This window comes from Macaca nemestrina, chromosome 6, assembly GCF_043159975.1.
Source record: "Macaca nemestrina isolate mMacNem1 chromosome 6, mMacNem.hap1, whole genome shotgun sequence".
Lineage (NCBI taxonomy): Eukaryota > Metazoa > Chordata > Mammalia > Primates > Cercopithecidae > Macaca > Macaca nemestrina.
Window position 1 is genome coordinate 33,723,426 of NC_092130.1, and position 19,964 is coordinate 33,743,389.

A 19,964-nucleotide genomic window follows, 5' to 3' on the forward strand; every position below is an offset into this window, starting at 1 on the left:
AAATGGGAATAGAATCAAAACTGAATCCCAATCTCTGGGCCCCATTTTGTTACCATCACAATCTTTTTCACAATATTATCTCGAACTTTACCCATCGAGATGAGGTTCCTGGTCTCCCAACTCTCTCAAAGATGATTTTAAGCCAGGAAAACTGCTCATTTTTAATGCTTTTTGCTTTCTTTGTTTAATAATATGTATTCATTGTAGAGATTTGGGGAAAATGAAATGACCAATAATCTCACTACCAATTTTGCTGTCTATACATTGGATTTGCATCACAGTTTTAACTTAATGCTAGCTAATTCAACAATGTGGGTTCAGGGGAAAATAAAAGAAATTTAAAGAGCCAAAAACAATTTAAAACTCCTGATGTACCCAAGAATCTTTCTTCTTCTTTTTTTTTTTTTTTTTTTTTTTTTTTTTTGCAACTTTCCTAAGGAAAGAAGTTCAGGTTCCTAATCCACTTTTTTTTGCATTAGGACATTCCCTTTATTGATATTATATTTAATACAAATCATACATTAATACAAGTTATTTTTTGGTAAATTACTTTAGCAATAAACAATTCACCTCTTACTCTGCTAAAAGGTTAGAACAGGGGTTGGCAAACTATGCTCCCAGACCAAATTTATCCCGAAGTGTTTTTGTAAGTAAAGTTTTACTGGAACACAGCCACATCCTTTCAGTTACATATTATCTGTGGCTGCTTTCCTGCTGCAACTGCAAAGTTGAATAGTTGTGACAAAGGCCCAAAAGGCTGAAAATATTTGCTACGTGATCCTTATGGAAGCTCGCCTAGGTTAGGATATGGACTCTCACACTTTTCTATTCATTTATACATCAGGCATATTCACAGGTTATTTTATTTTGTATATAGTTGGGATTACACCATATGCATTTTTCTTTTTAAAACAATCTTTTATTTCCACAGGCTTTGGGGAACAGCTGATATTTGGTTACATGAGTAAGGTCTTTAGTGGTGATTTATGACATTTTGGTGCACCCATCTACTGAGCGGTATACACTGAACCCAATTTGTCGTCTTTTATCCCTCACCTCCTTCCCACCCTTTCCCCCTGAGTCCCCAAAGTCCATTGTGTCATTCTTATGCCTTTGCATCCTCATAGCTTAGCTTCCACTTATGAGTGGGAACATACAACGCCAAGAACCTTCCTTCTATTCAATCTAGGACATATAGAGACATAATTTCCCTCTCCCTGTCCTGCTTTTACTGCTTAGTAGTTATCACTGCCTAATATACTGTGTATTACACTCATTTACCTTGTTTATTGACTGTTCCCTACTAGAATATAGGCTCCATGGATCAGGGGGTTTGGGGTCTGCTTTGGTCGCTACTGTATCTCCTGCACCCAGAAGAGTACTGTCAGGGTGTAGATTCTTTGGAAACACTTGTAGAACAAATGAAGAAATAAATGAGTGAAAATGGGCCCTTCTCTCTCTTTCTCTCTGTCTCTCTGTCTCTCTCTGTGTGTGTGTGTGTGTGTGTGTGTGTGTGTGTGTGTGTGTGTGTGTAATTTATGTGGTCATAGTCAGACTGTATATACTTTGTACCTAAGTTTCCTTACCCAAAATAATACACATGTTAAGTATGGAACGTATCCTAAGTTTTTGTTTTATTTTTCAATATAGGGTCTCGCTCTGTTACCCAGGCTGGAGTGCAGTGGCACGATTACCACTCACTGCAGCTTCAACCTCCCAGGCTCAATCAATCCTCCTGCCTCAGCCTCCCCAGTAGCTGGGACTACAGGTGCATGCCACCACACCTGGCTAATTTTTGGTATGTTTGGTAGAGATAGGGTTTCACCATGTTGCCCAGGCTGGTCTGAAATTCCCGGGCTCAAATGATCCACCCCCCTTGGCCTCCCAACTTGTTGGGATTACAGGCGTGAGCCACCATGCCTGGCCCTAACATTTTTTCCTGCCTGAAATACAACTTCATTAAAAGAAAATGTGGAAATAGTACTGATCATTGAAATCAAAAACCATTCATAAACCCACCCTGATAGAACTATCACTAATGTTTTGGTGTCTTCCCATTTAGCTCATCATTTTCAGAGTATAAGTTTTAAATGACATCATCATACTATCGTTAGAATTTTGTGCACTATGGTTTTTTACAGACTTGGAAATTTCACTGCAAAAACAATGTAAGGAGATATATAAAAATTCATCTAATCACTTCCTTATTCTGTATATTTATTTCAGTTGTCAATATTCTTCTAATATAACACTGGACTTTTGTTTTCATAAAAAGCTTTCTCTAAACTTGGGATTAGGAAATGATATTTGAATGGCCCCCATGCTACCTCTTACCATCCTGCCATGACCCTCTCCATTCCCTCATCCCACCGCTGATGAACCATTTATGGCTCTGGCTTCTCATTTGTTTGAAGTGGATCCCTTAAGGAGTGACCTCCTGGTGTCTTCAATTATTATTTTAAATGATGCCTCAGGCCACTGCCTGGCACAGCGGTGCCCTCACCTTCCCCTCTTCTGCCTTCCAAGCATGGAGCTCAGCTGCCAAGCTGGCTGTGCCCCCTCCTGTCCTCAGAGCTGCCTCCAGAGTCCCAGCAGAGAGCCAGATTAACCCCTTTTGTTAGCAGATGTAATTTGCCTGGGCTCAGCATTAATAAGAAATGCCGTAAGCGGTCAGGTCAAGAAGAACAGATCTGTCAAGCCCCAGGGTTAATTTAATAGCAATCTGTTGGCTGTCGGGGTTGTATATTAGCCATGAATTCAATGCTCTGTTTTGCTTTTGCCATCTAGTTATTTGGGACAACAGGGACATAATTTGGATAGAGAGCTCTAAAGGATTAAAAAAAAAAAAGAAAATTGACTGTCAAAATGCATCATTCCATTTTCAAGATTACACATGGAGCCACACGTTGCTCATCTTCTTTCTCCTTCCCTCCCAACATGAAGGGCAAAATTACATATGCTGAAAACATGGATTGCCCTTTAGATCCGTGCAGGGGAAAATGCCCGGGTTTCTAGAGGATACAGATGTCGAATATCCTCTCCCATCATCACCATAAGTCATTTAATTTTTAGCAACTAGACTTCTCTCAAATGTTTCTAGAACTCACCAAATCCTCCAACAGGTAAAAATCCAAACAATCCCTTGTCAGGATTTTGTCCCAAATTCTCTTTCAAAAAAACAAAATCTTAAAGCACATAAAAATTCTGGTTCTGGAAAATTCAGTCACCAAAGTGGTAGGTAAATTAAGAGAGCACAAGCCTAAAGCCAGAAGAGATGGGGCTGCCCTCTCAGATTAGCTGGGGGTCTTTTCAAGAGAACCAAAATTGTCACATTTTGGCCAGCTTTGTGAGGCCATTCCTCAAAGGAGGCAGAGGGGCATGGTGAGAAAGAACCCAGGCTCCAGAGTCAGACAAGCTTGGGTTCAAATCCCAGCTCTGCCCACTGTGTCACATAACCTCAAGCAATGTATCTGAGTTCCCTCGGCTGTAAAATGGAGCTGTTAATAGTTCTGCCCTCATAAGGCTGAGACGAGGGGCAAGGGGGACAACACATGGAAAGTGTTAGCACAGGGCAGACCTGGCCTCTGATCAGCATTAGCTACTGGCCATATCTTTCTCTTAAATTCAGAGTGATTAAAAAGAGGGATAATCGTGGTTTCTTCCTGGAACCCCTTTGAGTCAAACTAAACAAGCCCTCTACTCAAAAAGGAAGACTGAGACCTGCCGGGGGTAGGAAGCCAAAGGCTTGGGGATGAGGGCTGGGAGGTGGGTAGGCTTGGAAGGTCCAGTGAGAGAAGGAAAGATCCAGAGATGGCAGCTCTAGGCAGATATTGTGGGCACAGCCCCACTGGCGTCCTTGATGGCGGAGGATGTTCCTGGTTTCATAGACATGTTTAGGCACTTTGTTTTTGCACATTCTGACTTTGGGGCTTTATTTTTAGGTGGGAAAAAATAACTGTAGCTGTAGCACCTCCCCCTCCCACACAGCGAAGATCCCTTCCAGTTCAGCTTGTTTTTAGAGCTATACTGGTAGAGGTTGAGAAAGCTGACACCAGATTTTCTTTCCCTATTTTGAGAAAAGAGAAACATGTTCACTGGCACCGTGGGGTATCAAGGCTTGCTCTGGAGGATGAAGAAATCTAACAGCAGCTGAACGCTAACCTCTGTTTACCCAACGCCATGTCATGGCCATAGAGCCCAGGGCATGGGTCAGTGGCTGAGAGAGCACCAGAGCTGCAGCCTAGAGCCTCCTTCTGAGGGGCACAGGCTCCTGCTCCAAAGCATGTGGTGCTAACTGCAATCATATTTATAACTCTGGCAGAAGTTGAGTTGAAAGGTAGTATTTTGTGAAGCCAGGAGACCCACATGCCCTGGAGACCCAAGTAATATTTGCATCTGTGTTTGGTGGGAGAAATTGTAGTAACATGTTAGCTCAGTCTCAATTGATTGCCTGATTGCCAATTTTAGAAAGAACCCAACAGGGTTTATAAGAGATAATAAATGGGAAAGAGGCACAACCAAATACAAAGCCATTGTTGCAACAAATTGCATGTTGAAATGTTGTAGCAGGAGCATAGGTGATGTTTGATCATAGATATTACTTTGTTAGTGCTAGCGGGACTAAAAATATCAGTGCATTTTCTTGTACCACATCTAAACTCTAAGGAGGGGACTATGCTACTAGGTTAATGAAAAACATGCAAGACTTTCATCCATCTCAGTCTAATGGGGCAGTTATATCAAGTTATTGCTTGTTGATTCAATACATTGTTGTCCAAAATATGGTGCATAAACTCCTGGTACACTCATTTGCAACTATTTTATATATTATATAAAATATAATATATATAATATATATAAAAATATATAATATATATACACACAAATGCAATATATAATATATTGATCTTTATGCATGTTACTTAAAGTATAGCTACCTTATTAAACCCATGATTTTATGAATATTGGGTTACTGTTTAGATAAAGCTAAGTAAAGAAAACAGTGAATCAATTTAAAGTTGATCTGAAAGAAAAATGTCAAGTAAAACGTACTACCTGGTGATGCACAGATAGGGCAAAAATCACAAAGGTGGCTCACAAGTGGGAAAAATCTAGGAAAAGTGGGAGTCCTGTTTGTCAGCTTCACTGTGTAGCAGCATCCACATCACAAGGCTCGTTCTTTGCAGGATGTTGCTGGGTCCTCAGACAGTGCCTCGGCCCCTCTGTGTCCTGATCCCCCAAGCTCTGAGTGGAGGTGTGAAGAGATCTGTACAAACCCACTCCTTCACTCATGCCAGACATCCTACAGAAGGGGGTTGTTTTTATTGAGTCACCTTCATAAATAAAAGAGTAAATGCTTCATTCCAATATACAAGGATATGGTCTTTAAAAAACAGAGGTATAAATCTTGATCAGAAAGGGAAATACTGAGAAGAAAAAACCCAGATGATAAAACTAAGGATATTTTCCATGGGACCCTAAAAATTTCCAACTAGATGGCTTCTTTCTGATACTTAAAAACTCCCTCACAAGCTGAAAAGCAGATCACAACTTACAGAGACTAGAAGTCTTATATATCATACATGAAAGAAATGTTGCATAATTATGAAAGAGCACAGACTTTGCACCTGGGATGAAATCCTAGTGTTGTCATTTAGCCATGTGACTTGAGGCAAGTTACTTTATGCACTTGGAGCATCCGTTTCCACCCCTGAAAAAATGAGGATAAGGAAAATGCTGATATGTAGAGTTCTTGTAAGGATTAAATGAGATAAAGTACATGATATGCTTTGCACAGTGAATGGCCTATAGCTAGTGCTAAATTATTGGTGGCAGCTATTATTATTATCATCAACACATTATAAAGAAGGGCTTAGGGATTTCATGAAAGAGAGTGTGCACTCTATTATTATAGATATCACTTACCAGCCCAAGAATCCAGTTAAGGAATCAGACAAAATGAATTATTTGGTTATAATAGGACTAGTACCTTAATCATTATTATAAAATGAGAAGCAAAATCTTTGCAACTTGGTACATTTTAGCCTGATTGCACAAGCAGTTAACTTTAGTCATGAGTGGATGTCTTTTACATGTTTTTAGAGGATAAAACACAAATGAAGAGTCAAGAGACCTGAGTTCTAATGCTGCCTCTGACTACTGGGTAACCCTGGGCTGTTAAAGTTCCTGAGGCTCATCTCTCTGGGACAAGTTTATGATGAGGATCCAGCATGTGCATAGCAAATCTTGACATATTACACTAATGTAAGATGGTGCCATTGCTAATTCTACCCTTCCCCAAGTTCCTGCCTCCTTCTCCTGGTTTCTTCCTTGACTCGTCTGTGCCAGATATCGTGGACATTAAGCCAGCCAACATGGAGGAGCTCACGGAGGTGATCACAGCAGCCGAGTTCCACCCCCATCATTGCAACACCTTCGTGTACAGCAGCAGCAAAGGGACAATCCGGCTGTGTGACATGCGGGCATCTGCCCTGTGTGACAGGCACACCAAGTGTGAGTAGCAGCTGAAGGGAGGTGGGGGGACATGGCCACTGGCTCCAACATGCAGGGGGAGAGCCTGGAAGCTTATGATCTCCCTTTCTACACCAGACACACTAGGAGTAAAGAAACTACAAGTGGGAGTCAGCTCCGTATTTTATATTTCAGTAAAGATGAACATTCACGTTTGATTCCAAAACATCCAGAGATGAAAATAAATAAGACATGACCTTCATCAGAAAAGGGTTTAAATAACAGTGTGATGTGATCCAAATTATGTGTTAAGGAAATCATGCTTGCTGCCATGGGGAGAATGACTTTGAGGAATAGCAGGGAGACCAGTTAGGAGACCATTGAAGGGTGGCCTAGACAAAGAAGTGAGTGGAAATTGAGAGGGTAGATGGGTTGTGGACACATCTTTTTTTTTTTTTTTTAATCCATGTAACCTGCACAGTACTGCACAGATCTTGGCAATAAAGTTAACAGGACTTGCTGAACTGCGTGGGAGGCTGAGAACATAAAAGGCATCTAGAACAGCAGCTGGGGGAAGGAACTGGTGGCTTCTTGGAGAGATTGTGACTATAGGATGCCAGAGCCACGTCGTAATGACCATGGTTTTTAAAACCCGAATTTTTTTCATCAAAATCAGTGAACGGCCATAATAGTAACCAGAGGAGTAATATGATCAGAATTAGTTGTTAGGGAAATTGTTCAGACAGAAGGCAGAAGGATAAAGGTTAAATTCTGGCTAAGAGAACAAAGAAACAAGGAGACAGGTTAGGAAGCCACTATAATATAGATAAGCACTTCTTAACAGTACACCATTGAATCTTGTGCTACCTAGTTTTTTGTTTCGGGGAAGGGGCTGTCCTGTACATTGTAGGATGTTTAGCAGCATCTGTGGCCTTACCCACTAGATGCCAATAACACAAGCCCAGTTATGATAACCAAAAATGTCTCCAGACATTGTGAAATATCCTCTTGGTGAAAACATTACTCCCGGTTGAGAACCACTGATCTAAACTACAATTCATTCAGTCACAGATACAGCATGATATTCTTGTATCTACAATGTATTTGTTACAATAAAGAACTCTGAGTGGTACAGTGGAAAGGTAAGACTTATTTCCTATGCTCAAGGAATTTAAAATTTTGGCTAATGAGGCAAGATGCACCCAAGAAGCATTTCAGGAACAATGTATAAGGCAGTTCAGTTTTAATACTCAAGTGAATGGTGGAGATAATTATGGGTTAGGTCATTCAGAGGGGATTTAGATGTTCGAAACAGACCTCACAGGGAAGGCAGAGGCTGAGTAGATGACTGTTGAAGTACAAGTAGGATTTGGTTAGGTGGGAAACAGAAAGAAGAGTATTGTTGGCAGCAAGCACAGAATGGGCAAAATTCTGAAGTTACTAAAATAATGGAACTTTTGAAGAGTGTTAAATAAAAAGTGTCAGGCTTGGGGGAAAGGGGAATCTTGGGTTAATGAGGTTAAATAGGGATGATGGTTTATATCAGGTTAATCCTTGAGGATCGGATTCCAAAGTTTATGCTGTCATGTATTCATGCATTCAGTGAGTACTTATTTTATACCCAGAGTCTGGTTCCCATAGTATCCAGACCTTCTTAAGCTGTTCTACCAAACACAGTTGTGGTGGGGCCAAGCCATGAGCCCTGCTGCCATGGAAGGAGGGCACAGAGAGGAATCCTGTTCCCCCTGTGTGCTCTGGGTTGGCCCAACCTACCAGCAAAGGTAAAACAGCACATGCCTGGCAGAGACCGGCGACCCTGGGGGAGGTGCTGACCACAACAGATTTTCTTTGAAGCCTTACTTTTCTTTCTAAAATTTCATGTGAGTTTTACATTTCACCCCCATATAATATCTATTTTCACTTTAATAATTACATTTCTATCCCCCACTCTCAAATTTTAAACAAAGTTGATGTTTCTAAAAGATGTAACATTTATCATATGGTTTCCTATACTTTCTAGTATACCCCACATCCTCCCCTCTTCCTAACCCGCAAGGATATACACAGGTACCCTACTTGGAGAAGCACAGTTTCTAGTATGTGGGAAGTAATTTGAGATCATGTAGCTAGACAGCAGATTTAATAATAATTGTGTTTTATGGAAGATTAACACAGTGGTCATGTGAAGAAAGGTATGAAAGTTAGAAGGTTTTGCTTTAGTCTCAATGCGAGGATAGTTTGGAACCTAGATAAAGAATGGTGGCCATAGAAATCCAAAGAAAGAGAAGGGGGAAAATGAACATTTTCTTTTAAAATAACTATGGGTGTCATAAATGATGTTAGTGACATTAAAGGTTGGCATTCATCATACATGGATGTGATATGAATTGTTCAATGTCATTCCCCTCTAGATAGTAAACTCCTTGAGGATGAGAACTGAATCTGATTTGGTCACATTATATGACCCCCTGACATATAAGCAGGGGTCAGGAAATATTTAATAAATGTGTGCCTAAGGGTAGACATAAATAACAAGTGGGAATGGGGATGGATGGAAAGTCTCTAACTCCCTCCCAGAGACAGTGAAGGGTTGGGATTCAGTGCGGGACATGCTGTGGGTGAGGTGACATGAACTGTCTAAGGAAGCAGGGCCTCTCTGGCGAGTGAAGGCAGAACTGGGCTTTCTGGGCCACCAACCCAGGAAGGAGGCCAGGGATGGCACAGGAAGCCCTGGCATCCCCATAGCCCGGTGTGACTGACACTAGCCTCGGCTTTGGAGTCAGACAGATCCATGTGCGTTCTGGATGTTGGGGAATCAACTGACTGGGAAGCTTGATGAACCCTGAACACAAGATAGAAAAAGGGCAAGGCCTTAGAAGCTTTCAAAACTAGAATGGTAAATAACTAAGTGATACTAGGCTTAATACCTGGATGATGAAATAAACTGCACACAATAAAAACCCATGACACACATTTACCTATGTAATAAACCTGCACATGAACCTCTGAACTTGAAAGTTAAAAAAAAAAAAAAAAAAAAAAACTTGAGTGATTTAGAGTAGATGCTTTGGAATCAGAATTCGACTCTGACACTCAGTACCTGCAAGACCTCAAGCAAGTTATTTAATTCTTTTGAGCCCCAGATTCCTCATCTGAAAGTAGAAATATTAAGGACAGCGTCATAGGGCAGGTTGTTCGCAAGAACTAAATTTCATGTGTGTGAGATCCTAGCCCTCCCTCTGCCAGGCACAAAGGAGTCAATAAATGACGGCAGCAGTTATCACAATTATTCACCCAGGATTCTCCCGGTTCCAGGCCTGCAGACGCAAAATGTTCGAAACCCCAACCCTCTTGCCAGATATAGGAGGCCTCATTCATTTATTTATTTAATCAATATTTGTTAATCACATATTTTATGTCAGGTACTGTATCAGACTCTGGAGACACAAGGGTGAGTAAAAACAGACCTGGTTTCCTCCCTCTTAGAGCTCACTGTCTGTATTAGGGTTCTCCAGACAAACAGAACCAGTAGGGTATGTGTGTGTAAGTAAAAAGATTTATCATAAAGAATTAGATCACATGGTTATGAAGGCTGACAAGTCCCAAGCTCTACAGCCATGAAGCTGAAGACCCATGAGAGCTGCTGGTGGTGTTCTAGTCTAAAAGCCATCAGATACCGGGCGCGGTGGCTCACACCGGTAATCCCAGCACTTTGGGAGGCTGAGGCGGGTGAATCACCTGAGGTCAGGAGTTTGAGAGCAGCCTGGGCAATGTGGTGAAACCCCGTCTCTACTAAAAATACAAATATTAGCCAGGTGTGGTGGCACACACCTGTAATCCCAGTTACTGGGGAGGCTGAGGCAGAAGCATCACTTGAACCTGGGAGGCATAGGTTGCAGTGAGCTGAGATCGCCCCACTGCACCCCAGTCTCAGCGACAGAGCAAGACTGTATCTCAAAAAAATAAATAAATAAAGCCCTCAGGCTGAAGACCCAGGAAAAATCAGTGTTTCAGTTCAGGTCCAGAAACAAGGGGAGAAAAAAACAATGTTCCAGCTCGAAGGCAGTCAGGCAGAGGAGTTCTCTGTCCCTTGCAGGAGGGTCAGCGTTTTTATTCTCTTCAGGCCTTCTGCTGATGAGATAAGGCCCATCAACAGTAGACAGTACAATCTCCTTTACTCAGTTTATTAATGTAAATGTTAAACTATTCCAAAAACACCTTTACAGAAACACCCAGAATTTCTAGCCAAATATCTGGGCACCTCATGGCCCAGTCAATCTGATGTATAACATTAACCACACTGTCTAAGGAGAGAAGATGTATTAGTTAGAGAATAGAAACAAATATAGTATCACAACTGCAATACATGTATAAGAGAGAGGCATGTGCTGGTACAAGTAGGGGTGATGAGGACTCAACAAGGCAGTGGCTGCTGAGCTGAGACTTAAGGATGGAGAATTGGATGGGGAGAGCCCAGGGAAGAATCATGCAGTCATACAGAAGCAGGAAGCCGGTCAAGCCACACACCCAGGGAGCCCCAGAACTGCTTCTCCCTCCAGCCTCAGCCCCACACAGCCCCAGAGAAGCAAAGCCCTGGTGACCGTCCTGAAGGAGGTTGAGGAGCCAGCTACTGGCCTTCAGGCCTCTGCCCAGCCCTGTCCTCCCACTCCCTATTCCAACACCAACAGAGTTCTGAATTGCAAGCTGCCAGCCTACTAATCTAATTAAGACGCAAAAGAAATTCATTTTCCCGACTCCTCCAAAGTACCAACCTTCTTCAGCGCACATCTCCCTTTGTTCAACTGCTGTGGCTACGGGCCCCAGCTCCTGCCAGCTGGGAGAACAAGTTCAATCTGACCCCTAGCCTGATATTTCATATTGATTTTTTCCATCCTCCTCAAATGGCAGCCTGCAGTCGACCGCAGTTCAGCTGAGGTGTGCGATCGGAATTGAGACAGTTCATCAGAGTTCAAAATGAAAAGCAACATTGGCTTTCGGAGATGAGCACTGAGAAGGAGGGTATTTAATAACCATCAGCATTTAATCAAACTGCCGAGTAGAACCACGTTATCAGAGCTGCATTTATTAATTTCCATATGTCCCTCACTCTGCATACTCAGCGGGGGTTGGAAGGGATGATTCTTTTTCTCCCTCGCCTATTTTTTTCTACCACTTCTGGCGGTAGTGACAAGGGTTGTGTTTGCAGTTTAGATGCCTGAAACAATAGGGTGCTGATGGTGGCAGCACTTAGGTAGAGTGGATTATGCTTTTCCCTTTCCATGCATGAGTATCAGGGTCTGGGTAAAGAAACTGGCCAGGTGTAATGGACACCAACCTGGGGAATGAAAGGAATTAAGCCTGAACTCCTTTCCAATGTTCCCCATAAATCTGGTCTCTGCTAACCTCTCCAGGCTCAGCTCCCTGTAGCCTGGCCACACTGGCTTGCTTCCTGCACCTCCATACATCCAGTCCCTTCCCACCTCTGGGCCTTTGCACATGCTCTTCTGCCTGGAATGCTCTCCCACCACGCACCCTACCTGTCTGGCCTGTACTGACTTTTTAAGTTTCTGAGAAAATGTCACTACCTAAGAGTTAACTTCTCTGTCCACCCCATCTGTACCTACCATCTCTCGATCTCATCACTCTATTTTATTTCTTTATTTCTTTCATAGCCTCCATTATAGTTGTTTGCTTTACTTAGCCTCTGTCTTGCTGACTGGAATACAATCTTTATGAAGACAGGGACTTTATCTCAGTAATTACTGAATTTGTACAACATTTATATAGCACCTGGTGGGACTTCATAGAACATCTGTGGTGGAAAGGCAGGCAGATAGGAAAAGACAAGTGAAAAAAGGCACATTAGTTTACCAGGACTGCTGCAACAAAGTACCATGGACTGCACTGCTTAAACAATTCAACTATTTTTTCAAAGTTCTGGAGGCTGGAAGCCCAAGATGAAGTGTTGGCAGGGTTGGTTTCTTCTGAGGTCTGTGAAAGAAGGATAAATTCCACACTGCTCTCCTTGGCTTGAAGATGGCTGTCTTCTCCCTTTGTCTTTATATCACCTTCCATCTGTGTCTGTATCCAAAATTCCTCTTCTTATGAGGACGCCAGTCCTATTAGATCAAGGCTCACTCTCTTGACCTTATTTTTTTTTTTTTTTTTTTTTTGAGACGGAGTCTCACTCTGTCGCCCAGGCTGGAGTGCAGTGGCGCGATCTCGGCTCACTGCAAGCTCCGCCTCCCGGGTTCACGCCATTCTCCTGCCTCAGCCTCCCGAGTAGCTGGGACTACAGGCGCCCACAACTGCGCCCGGCTAATTTTTTGTATTTTTAGTAGAGACGGGGTTTCACCGTGGTCTCGATCTCCTGACCTTGTGATCTGCCCGCCTCGGCCTCCCAAAGCGCTGGGATTACAGGCGTGAGCCACCGCACCCAGCCCTGTTGACCTTATTTTAAGTACCTGTTGAAAGGCTCTATCTCCAAATACAGTTGTATTTTGCAGTACTGGGAGTTAGGACTTCAATATATGAATGGGGTGGCGAGGCGGGGCGACACAACTCAGCCAGGAAAGAGATAAAAGTCATCAAGAGCACAAGCCCTGGAGCCAGCAGTTCCAGACATTGTTTCTGGGCCTCATTGCCGCCAGATGCCTGGGCAGGTGCTGATGTTGACACCTTCCTCCAGGAGGTAAGAGGGCAAAGAGGTCATGGACACAGGGCTCTTGCACAGCCCCTGACACATTTGAAGCACACAATAAGCATAACTTTTATTAAAGGTAGGAGAGAAACTAGATAAAGGACCAAAGGTTCAGGATGATAGAAACCTGTGCATTGGGTCTCGACAGTTTCACCAGGCGGGGTTGTCCATGTGTGTTAGGACAGTGATGCCTGGAGGCTTTCATGTGGTGCTAGAACACTTTCTTTCTGAACAAAGGGGACTTTAATTGATTTTAGAGGCATTGAGGTACCTGATTTCTATTAAAAAGCCAATCTTGAAGGGAGAGGTTCCCCAATAAGTAGGGTGTGATTTAGCAGCATAAAAGCAGGTGAAATCCTCAAGTGGGACTGGGATTGGAAAAAGGGATACCTTGAAAGGTCTCAGAGACTTGACTTGACAAAGACCTGGGGACACAAAGGTGTAGCAAGTGGAGAAATGCTTATGAATGTTAAAGCTGCATACGAAATGACAATCTCGCCATGAATGCAGCAAGGTCAGGATAAGTATATGTGGGCAAAGACAAGCAGAGGCTGTATGAAAGGGATGAGGTCAGGGGCCATGAAATGTGGGCATTTTTCTTATTTTCTAGATTCCCTCCAAGGTTGTTGTTTTACTTCTATAACTTGAAGAAAGTTGATGAATGACCGAAGAGCCCCACTGGGCACCTTACCTCCAGGGTAGAGATAGCAGAAAACATCAAAACTCCCTGCACATCCCAGCAGCCCCTGTCATAGGTACTGGGATGAGACAAGGCAGTGAGGAGCCCAGCATGATGTTCCCTGTAAGCACAGCCCAGGATATTTTTGTTTTGTTTCTTCCCTCTGTCAAACCAAGCTGACAGTAGTGAGTTAATTCAGGGACTGGGTCAAAACAGAGGAGGAAAATCAACATAGTTGAGCAGCCACTATCAGCTTGTATCCATGGCCTAACTGGCGATCTTGAACAGGTTACCTAACCTCTGTGCTTCAACTTACTCACCTATAAAATATGGGTAGTGGAAGTGCTTACCTTGTAGGGTGCTTGTGAGGATTAAATAACACCCATGGAGCCTTAAAATGATGCCTGGTGCATAGTATAAGCATCATGTTATGGTTGGAGTGAAGATATTATCTTGCTTCCCTACCACAAGTGTCTTTTAAGAGTGGGAGCAGGAAGAGCAGCAGCAATCATAAAACTAGTAATGTCAACAGCCTGATTCACAGCTAACTTCCATGACATTTTACTGTGTCCAGGAAGTAAGCCAAGTATACATGCATGAGCTCATTTAATCTTCATAACAACCCTATGAAGTACATACTGCCATTATTCACATCCTAGAGATGAGGCAACTAGCTAAAAGGGGGAAAGATACACTTATGGCCACCAAGGAGCAAGTGGTGAAGTTAAGGTTTGAGCCAGACCACCTGTAGCTCTTCAAGAAAACACCAAAAACCACTTATTCAACTAAGATTTGTTAAACACCTGCTGGTTTCTGCCTTTAGGGAGCATACCTTCTTGTGGGGCAGGATGAGAGAGAACATACAAATGTACAAATAAACAAGGTCATTTCAGACATGATAAAAAAAAAAAAAGGCTGTAAGAAAATTAGCAGGGTCAGGAAGTAGTGGTATGTGGCAAAGCCTTTAAATTGAGACCTGTTATCAGAGGGATCCAAAGAGAAAGCCAACATCTAAGTGTGAAGGCCCTAACAGAGGAGCAACCTTGTGTGTTCAAAGAATAGAAAAAAAGATCAGTGGATGAATACAAGTAGGCTAGGGACAGTGCAGAAAGTGAGGCCACGGCCAGGCATGGTGGCTCATGCCTGTGATCCCAGCACTTTGGGAGGCTGAGGCAGGCGGATTGCTTGAGGCCAGGAGTTCCAGACCAGCCTGGCCAACATAGTGAAACCCCATCTCTACTGAAAATACAAAAATTATCTGGGTGTGGTGGCGCACACCTGTAATCCCAGCTACTCAGGAAGCTGAGGTAGGAGAATCACTTGAACCTGGGAGGCATAGGTTGCAGTGAGCCAAGATTGTGCCACTGCACTCCAGCCTGGGCGACAGAGAGAGACAGAGAGGAGAGAGAGACAGAGGAGAGAGAGACAGAGAGAAGAGAGAGACAGAGGAAAGAGAGAGAAAAGAAAGGAAGGAAAGGAAAAGAAAGGAAAAGGGGAGGGAAGGAGGAAGAGAGGGAGGGAGGAAGACAGGGAGGGAGAAAGGGAGGGAGGGGAAAAGGAAAGTGAGGCCAGAGAGGTAGGCTGGGGCCAGATCATGGAGAGCTTTATGGGCCAGAGCAGAGCACTTGGATTTCACTGTAAGTGAGATGGGAAGCCATGAGATCGTGCTAAGAAGGAAGTGAATACTGTTTATGACCTTAAAAGAGTTCTCAGACAAGGGGTGCCAGGCCTGGAAAGCAGAGAGACCATTTAGAGGTTGTTGCCACAGTCTGGAGGAGACATGATAATGGTTCTGACCAGGGTGAGCACAGTGAAGTGGTGGTAAGTGGGCAGATTCAGGATCCCCTTAGGAGGTGAGGCTAAGAGGACTTGCTGAGAGATTGGCAGTGAAGAGGTGATGGAAAAGGGAAAATCTAAGATAACTGATAGGTTTGGTGCTTGAGTGACTGTATGGTACCATATACTGAAATGAGGAGACTGGGGAAGGAACAGTTTTGGCATGGAAAGACCAAGCATTCTCTTTTGGATGTGTCCAGATTGGAGATGTCTGTGATTCATCCAATTAGAGAAGTCTGGCAGACAATTAGATAACATGAGTCTGGAAGTCTGGGGAGAGGTCTGAGCTGGAGCTATAAATTTAGGAATCATGAGCATGTCATGGCTATTTTAAGCCATGGGATGGGATAATGTCAATTAGGGCAGAAGGTATGGTTAGAGAATAACTGAGGGCCCAGGAATGAGGCAAAGGCCACACCGACATTTACCAATGGGGTAGGGGAAAGAAAGAGGTGGTTTTTATGGATGATCAAGTATGAGCTGCCAGGGAAGTGAGCAGAAAACCAACACATGTAAGCTGAGAGAAGACAGTGATTTAGAAATACATTAGGATCAACTATGTCAAATGCTTCTGAGAGGGCAAGAAGGATGAGACGGGGGAAGTGATCATAGGATGTGGGCTCATGGAAGTCTTTGTCCATTAATTAGTTAAAGTAAAAGCAGTTAGCACACTGCCTGACACATAGTAGGTTCCCAGTACACGTTTGCTGAATGCAATCAATCGTGTGTGTGTAATGGCACAGGGTAGGTTCTGCAGTAGCATCTTAATTCCATTGTGGTTTGGGCAGACCTTCCTTCTTCCTCACCTGCCCCTCGAACTTCCATCTTGTTGAGAGGGAATGTCTAGTGCTGGGGAATTGCAGAAGCTGAATCTGGCCAGGGAAGGTCTTGAGGGCCAAGGCAAGGAGCCAGGGTTCCCCTCAGCAGTAGCGATGGAGCTGCCCTGCAGCACCAATCCTTTGCACTGGCTCTACCAGCAAGTTCGCTGCCTGTAGACACTCTCTTCTAGCAGCAAGGCCCTTCTGCACTGGCAAGTCTGCAACCCAAGGATTGGCCACAGAAATCCCCTCCTTCAGATGACACCAAAGCAGCCTTCCTGTCCAGGGGCAGTCTGACTTTTTCATGCTGAGGGGCAAATGGCATAAGCACTTTAGACCTTAAAATCTGAGATGTTAGGCCAGACGCAGTGGCTTATGCCTACAATCCCAGCACTTTAGGAGGCCGAGGGGGGCAGATCACTTTAAGTCAGGAGTTCGAGACCAGCCTGACCAATAAGGTATTTTAATACCTTAACCCTGTCTCTACTAAAAATATAAAAATTAGCTGGGCATGGTAGTGCACACCTGTCATCCCCGCTACTCAGGAGGCTGAGGCAGGAGAATCACTTGAGCTCAGGAGGTGGAGGTTGCAGTGAGCTGAGATTGTGCCACTGCACTCCAGCCTGGGCAACAGAACGAGACTCCATCTCAAAAAAAAAAATCTGAGATATTTCTGTGAACAGTGTAGTCATTGGAGAAAAAGCCCGAGTTCCAACAAGAAGAGGGCAAAGTTTGATGTCCAGTCCAACTATCCAAATCAGAAATTTCATTGTCTTCCAGGTGGGTGTAGTAGAGGGGGAGGGTGCTATTTTTGAACATTTCTGTATCTCATTTAATTCTCACAACAACCCATGAAGATTGGTATTAGTACCTCTAATTTACAGAGGCGGCACAGAGAGGTGAGGAAACTTGCCCCAGATCACAATGGAGGACCTAAGATTTGAACCCATGTCGGTCTGCTTCCAGAAGATTTATTCCTTTCCTGGGCATCTGACAGGATAAAGAGCATGATGTTTTTCTAAAATCCAGAAGGATAATTTTCACAAGAGTCCATTTTATACAATCCCCATTTGGCTGGATTCCCCAGCCTGACAATTTTCAACTACAGAATTAATTCTGCCATTACACAGAACATAAAATCCACTCTCATTCTTCACCCTCATCTGCAAACTTAATTGCCAAGCCCTGGTAAGTAAGCCGCTAGAGCTCCCTAATAAACCTGTGGCTCATTCCCCAGGTCTCTGATGGAATGTGTCCAAAGACATCAGCTAAGACAGCAACTGCAATGAATCTTAAAGCCCCTGAGATTTGGCACATCTTCCAAAAGGGGTTCAGTATTGATCTGGGGTATAATTAACAGTATTTATTTCAGAGGAGCTTGGTTAGGTTAAAAAGACAAGGTCCTTTATTAAAATGCTTTTGCCTGATGACAGGATTGCAAACACACACAGACACACACTCCCCACTCTGGAGAAAAGCCAAAAGCCTTGCTGCATGGAGCAGAATCCACTGATACCACCACCACCCCCGCCTCACCCCCATGTCTGAAGCTGCTCTATCCCATTCAAGCTTAGCAGCAATTAACAGAGCAGGCAGTGCCCAAGCCATCAAGTAAAAATAGAATCCCTTCCCCCTTCTTCCATCCTCATTTCCATTTTTGATTAATTTAACCAGTTCTGTCAATTAGTCATCCTGGAGAATACAGTTGAGTGGATTTTGCTAAGAACCAGAAGGCTTATTAATTTTGGAAGTGAATGTCATTCATTAGTAGTTAACACCTTCCCAAGTCTTGCCCTCTCCCTCACTTGGGGTCTTGAATGAGAAAGCAGTGAAGGCCAAAATTGTCTCACATACATGGCTGCAGCCCCTAAGACATGCAGAATGGGAAAGATTGGGGTTATAGATGGCTCTGGCCTTGGACATCCTAGGCCAGCTTACCTGTCATCGTGCCCTGTAACAAGCTGTAACTAGCAAAGCAACCACAGGCACCTGGCAGCATCCTGAATTCTAGGTTCAGGAGAACCCAGTCAAGGAAATGCCCAGAAATATTTTCCCCAGAAAGAGACATTGGCCTGTTAGAGTCTAGGGAGGGTGCTGGCCTCCTCTTCTCTGTATTTTGCCTATAAAAACCAAAAATTATCTTCCATTTTTTCAATTTGTAAATATGTTGCAACTTTTAAAATCTAAGTCTGTGTTTTGTGACCATTTTTCCATTTGTAGTGCCAAGGAATTAATCTTTTAACATTCACACAAGTATCATAACAAGGTGGGAATTTTATTATACAATTGTTATGTATAATAGATCTTGTAACAGCCATTTTTTCCCTCCACAGAGAAATCAAAGTGTACCTCTTTCTCTTTGTATTAGCTTCCTATGGCTGTTGTAACAAATTCTCACAAATGTAGTGGCTTAAAACAACACTAACTTATCATGCAGTTCTGCAGGTTAGAAGTCTGACATTCGTCTCACTGTCTAAAATCAAGGTTTTGATCAAGTTGTGTTCCCTGCTAGAGGCTCTGGGGGGGACTGTTTCCTCACTTTCTTCAGCTTTCAGAGGTTGCCCACGTTCCATGGCTAATGGCCCCTTCCTCCATTGTCAAAGCCAGCAGCAGGGAGATGAATCCTTCTTACATCACATCTCTCTCTCTCTGTCTCTCCTGTCTCTCTCAAGGACCTTTGTGATTACAGTGGGCCCACCTGGGTAATCCAAGATACTCTCCCCACCTTAAGGTCAGCTGTTTAGTGCCATAATTCTATCCACAATCTTTATTCCATTTTGCCATGGAAGCTAAGATATTCCCAGGTTCCAGGCATTAGGATTTTGACATCCTTGGGGAGCCATCATTCTTCAAGTTTCAGTTAAGGCATATTCCTCCAGGAAGACTTCCTGGACCCAAATAGGATTAAATGCCCTCTCTCAGAGCACTTAAAACCATACATTTAATTACCTCTTTCTATTTTGGTCTCTCTCACAGATGGGACCATTATTATGGCTAGACTCTTTTCTCAAACCTCCTTACCATTTAGGACAGTGAAAGTGCTAAAGAAATGCTTTTAGAGGTAAAACAACCATAGTCATTCAATCTGATAAATTTGCATCTGATAATTCTCTTTACACAGATGTAAAAGCTAACACTAAAGAGTAGTTGACTCACTGCTCATTTCTAGCATTAAGATTACACACACACACACACACACACACACACATATGTAATAATAAAATACCTACCTTGTTATATTTAACTTATGTTTAAATTTTTATTATTATACTTTAAGTTCTAGGGTATATGTGCACAACGTGCAGGTTTGTTACATATGTATACATGTGCCATGTTGGTGTGCTGCACCCATTAACTCGTCATTTACATTAGGTATATCTCCTAATGCTATCCCTCCCCCCTACCCCCTCCCCACAATAGGACCCAGTGTGTGATGCTCCCCTTCCTGTGTCCAAGTGAT

General features: G+C 43.2%; 1 protein-coding gene across 1 annotated transcript in view; it reads left to right on the forward strand.

The window, feature by feature from the left end:
* The window catches only part of LOC105466919 (protein phosphatase 2 regulatory subunit Bbeta), a 111,950-nt gene that overhangs the window by 61,331 nt on the left and 30,655 nt on the right, over window positions 1–19,964 (forward strand). Inside the window, 1 exon segment of the mRNA XM_071098254.1 lies at window positions 6,349–6,513. Within this exon segment, the coding sequence (XP_070954355.1) occupies window positions 6,349–6,513 (165 nt within the window).